The sequence below is a fragment of the Nicotiana sylvestris genome, chromosome 4 (genome assembly GCF_000393655.2).
Source record: "Nicotiana sylvestris chromosome 4, ASM39365v2, whole genome shotgun sequence".
NCBI lineage: Eukaryota > Viridiplantae > Streptophyta > Magnoliopsida > Solanales > Solanaceae > Nicotiana > Nicotiana sylvestris.
In genome coordinates this window covers 63,420,274-63,424,367 of record NC_091060.1, presented here as the reverse complement: position 1 = coordinate 63,424,367, position 4,094 = coordinate 63,420,274, and the positions used below count along the sequence as shown (strand labels likewise).

The 4,094-nt window shown below is 38.7% G+C and overlaps 1 protein-coding gene across 1 annotated transcript; it reads left to right on the top strand.

Annotated features, from left to right (window-relative positions):
- The first annotated feature begins 859 nt into the window (after positions 1-859).
- Positions 860-1,258, top strand: LOC138889610 (uncharacterized). Its single transcript, XM_070172941.1, has one exon. It carries the CDS (start codon positions 860-862, stop codon positions 1,256-1,258), a length of 399 nt encoding a protein of 132 aa, XP_070029042.1.
- The last annotated feature ends 2,836 nt before the right edge of the window (positions 1,259-4,094 follow it).

The following is a 4,094-nucleotide window of genomic DNA, read 5'->3' as shown; positions in this document are numbered from 1 at the left end:
AATGATTTTGTGTGGACTTCGGAATGCCAGCGAGCATTGAAAGACCTAAAAGGGTACCTATCTAGCCCTCCTTTGTTGTCAAACCGGAGGAAAGTGACCAATTGCTGATCTATCTTGCGATTTCAGAACTAGTGGTAAGTGTTGCTCTAGTTCGAGAGATGAAGGTACATAATTTCCTATGTATTATGTTTGTAAAATTCTATCAGGAAAGGAGACACATTATCTACAGCTTGAAAAATTGGCCATATCTCCCGCAGTCGCCTCTCAAAAGCTTAGGCCTTATTTTCAATGTCATCCTACAGCCGTTGTGAACCTTTCCCTTGAGAAATGTCCTTTATAATCATGAATTATCAGGTCATTTGGCTAAATGGGCAATCGAAGTTAGTGAATTCGACATTGAATACAAGCCTAGGACTTCGATCTAGTCACAAGTTTGGTCGGCTTCATGGCTGACTTTAGTTAGAAATTAATGTCTTTAGCTACTAAAGAAGTAGTGTTGGAATCGGGAACGCTATCGGGAACGTGGACCTTGTTTACGGATAGGACTTCCAACATAAAAGAGTCCGGTTTCGGATTGTTTTAATAACTCCTTGGGAGAAGCCCTGAGACAAGACATAGAACTATGCCCTTAGCTAACGATAAAGCCGAGTACGAGGATTTGGTTGCAGGACTTGAATTAGCTTTGGGACTAGGCTCCAAGGTGATTGAGATAAAGTACAACTCCCAGATGGTAGCGAACCAGGTGTACGGAATATTCGACACCAAGGAGGAACGCTTGCACCAATACTTGATTAAGGTAAAAGTATTGCTTTCCCGATTCAAAGAATGATCGATTATACACATTCCGAGGGAAGAAAACATGGAGGCAGACGCATTGGCCAATTTGGAGTCATCCATAAAAATGAAAGAAATGGATTCTGGTGTGGTCGTTCAGTTGTTGCATTCAATTTTGGACGTGGACGGATATTGTGAAGTTAACTCAACTAACCCAATTTGGGATTGGAGAAATGAGTTTATAGAGAATTTAAGGCATGGAAAATTGCCTAAATATCCAAAAGTATCTCGGGCACTACGAACTAAAGCAGCTCATTATTGTCTCATTAATGGTCAACTATACAGAAGATCTTTTCAAAGTCCATTAGCTTGGTGTTTAGGGACATTGGAGGCTGATTACATGATGAGGGAAGATCACGATGGAGTATGCAGAAATCACTCCGGTGTAGACTCGTTGGTTCTTAAACTTATAAGGGCTGGCTAATATTGGCCCCGGATGGAGCAAGACGCAAAGATATTTGTACAAACGTTTGATATATACCAGTGTCATCTACAGTTAGTTCATCAACCGGCGGAACTTTTGCATTCGGTGGTATCACAGTGGCAATTTATGAAATGGGGAATGGATATAGTTGGTCCCTTACCATAAGGTCCCGGGCAGGTAATATTTCTTTTGGTTTTAATTGACTATTTCACTAAATGGGTTGAAGAAGGTGCTTACAAAAAGATCAGCGAATGAGAAGTGATGGATTTCATATGGGATCACATCACGTGTTGATTTGGAATACCAAAAGAAATCGCTTGTGACAATGGACCACAATTTATAGGTTCCAAAATTAGTAAGTTTTTAGTAGGCTTGAAGATCAAAAGGATTACATCTTCTTCGTATCATCCAAGTGCTAATGGACAAGAAGAGTCCACCAACAAGATAATAATTAAAAATATCAAAAAGAAGTTAGAAGACACTAAAGGTAATTGGCCAGATGAGCTAGCAAGTGTACTGTTGGCATATCGAACAACAGCGAAATTGAGCACGGGCGAAACACTATTTTCACTCGTATACAGTACGGAAGCTCTGATCCGGGTAGAGATTGGGGAACTGGCCATAAGGTATTCCTGAGCAAACGAATAAGCAAATAATTGAAGAACTGTTGATCAAATTGGATGAAGAACATCGAGGTCTGGCATATGTGAGGATATCGACACAAAAGAAAAGAATGGAAAGATATTATAGCTGTAGAGAACACCTTCGATGTTTTAAAGTTGAAGATTTAGTTTTGAGGAAGGTAACCCAAAGTACTCGAGAAGTTAACGACGGGTAGTTGGGATCAATGTGGGAAGGACCTTACCAGAGATCTGCTATAACCGGTAAAGGTTCATATCAATTGAAAAATCAAGACGGAGTTAAATTACCAAACAATTGGAATGTGACTCACCTCAAAAGGTATTATTGTTGAAGATCCCTGCTAATTCTAAAAGTATGTGATGCACTCTTTTTCCGTTCGTCCAGTTTTTGTCCCAGATGGGTTTTTCTAGCAAGGTTTTTAATGAGGCAACAATGTAAAGCATACTATGAAGAAGTGGCCAACGGTTATAGAAAGATCCTCAGTGTTCAAATTCTCATATTTAGCATTCGAACACTAGGGGGGACAATATATACTAAGACTCTAAAAGTGTCACGAAGACAGGAGACTGTTAGAACCATGATCAATGTCTTTTCAGGATCGAGTACTACATGATCAGCCTCGTAAAAATAAGTTGTACAAGTTAGCCACATGCATTGGCAGCTTTATTTACTTAAGAAAATGAATATTTATGTAGATGTACCTATAAAGATAGAAGGAATAAATAAAAGTCCATTTATTTTTATCTTATTTCTTGTCCGAATGATATGATAATTTATTATTTCATTTGTAAGTTAGTTAAAAACTTCAAATGCTTGTGCCGGAATGAATAGGGGACATCTGTTCAAGATCACCGTAAACATAAGAGCCCTCTCTTATGAAACCCTCATAGTCAAAGGATAGATTCTGGAAGTGTGAATGCTCGGAATCAAAAGTTGTCAGATGATAAAAAATTCTCGAGCTTTATTAGTTAAATAAAAAAAGGTAAAAGAGAATATTTCTTGCACAATATTTCAGCAAAAGATATGTTTTATTACTTGAAATGCCAAACTCAATAAAGAAGTCTTGGCATAGTTACATAGGAAAGGGAAATATATATATATATATATATATATATATATATATATATATATATATATATATATATATTCTTGCTGTCAGAGCCTGAAAGGAGAGAAGAGTCTTCTTTTTCTTTATCGGGAGAAGGCTATTCCGTTTTCGGTTCGAGGTCTTCATCCTTATCTTCTTCCTCTTCACCTTCCTCTTTGGTTCCCGAATACTCGGAGTTAGTCTCGAAGAGTTAGAAGCAGCAGGCTGAGCTTAGAGGTTCTCGAGAGTAGTTGTCTCCAATTTGCGAGCTTTGGCAATGCATCCATCGATTTGCAATGCCTTTTTTGGCCTCCTCCAAAGTCTTCCTCTTCGTGTGATAAATGGCATAAGTTTTCTCGAGGAAGATAGAATCTTCCTAGTCTTGGATTTTAGCTTGGAGGTTTTTAATCTTTTCTTGGAGCTTATCATTTTCAACTTGAACAATGTTGATCCTGGAATCAAAATCAACATTGGTCGTCGCAAGAAGTTGGTTCTGCTCCATGACCATTTTTAGCCTTTCTTCTATTTGGATCTTTTCTACTTGGCAACATTGGCTTCCACGGTTTTGGAGTGCAATCTAACCTCTAAGTTATTGACTTGCTCCATAAAATTAGATTCACGCTCGACAACAACAGTCACGGTATTATGCAGCTCAGCCCACTTAGCCTTCGCCTCCTTAAGGTCTTCATGTAATTGAGCGGCTTCTAGGATGTGGGCCATTCTATCTTGCTCGGATTGCTGAAATCGAGCCTCGAGATCGTCCATTTGAGCAGCCTTTTCTTTCGAAGAAAGGAGGAGTTCGGCAAGCTAGTTACGTTTGGCCAAAAGTTAATTTCGTTCCATTGTAAGCCCTTCTTCTTCCAAAATCAACTTCTGTAGGCCCTCGAAAGTAAGGAGGTTAGCCTAAAAAGGTTTTAAATAAGGTCAAGAAGGCAAAACATAACAAATAAAAAGGAAGATAAGAAGGTTAAATCGTTAGTTGAGTTGAACAGTTCATGTTGTTGTTTAACAAACACTCAGTAGAAAGAGAGTTCATTTTTCTCCAATCTCTTTTTGTGGCTAGCAGCTTCGGATAGTTTGCAAGCTCTACCAGCTTGGATCGTATGT

Bases quoted from the DNA above. Each gene is read 5' to 3' on its own strand.
- LOC138889610 (XM_070172941.1), top strand. From the start codon at position 860: ATGGAGGCAGACGCATTGGCCAATTTGGAGTCATCCATAAAAATGAAA.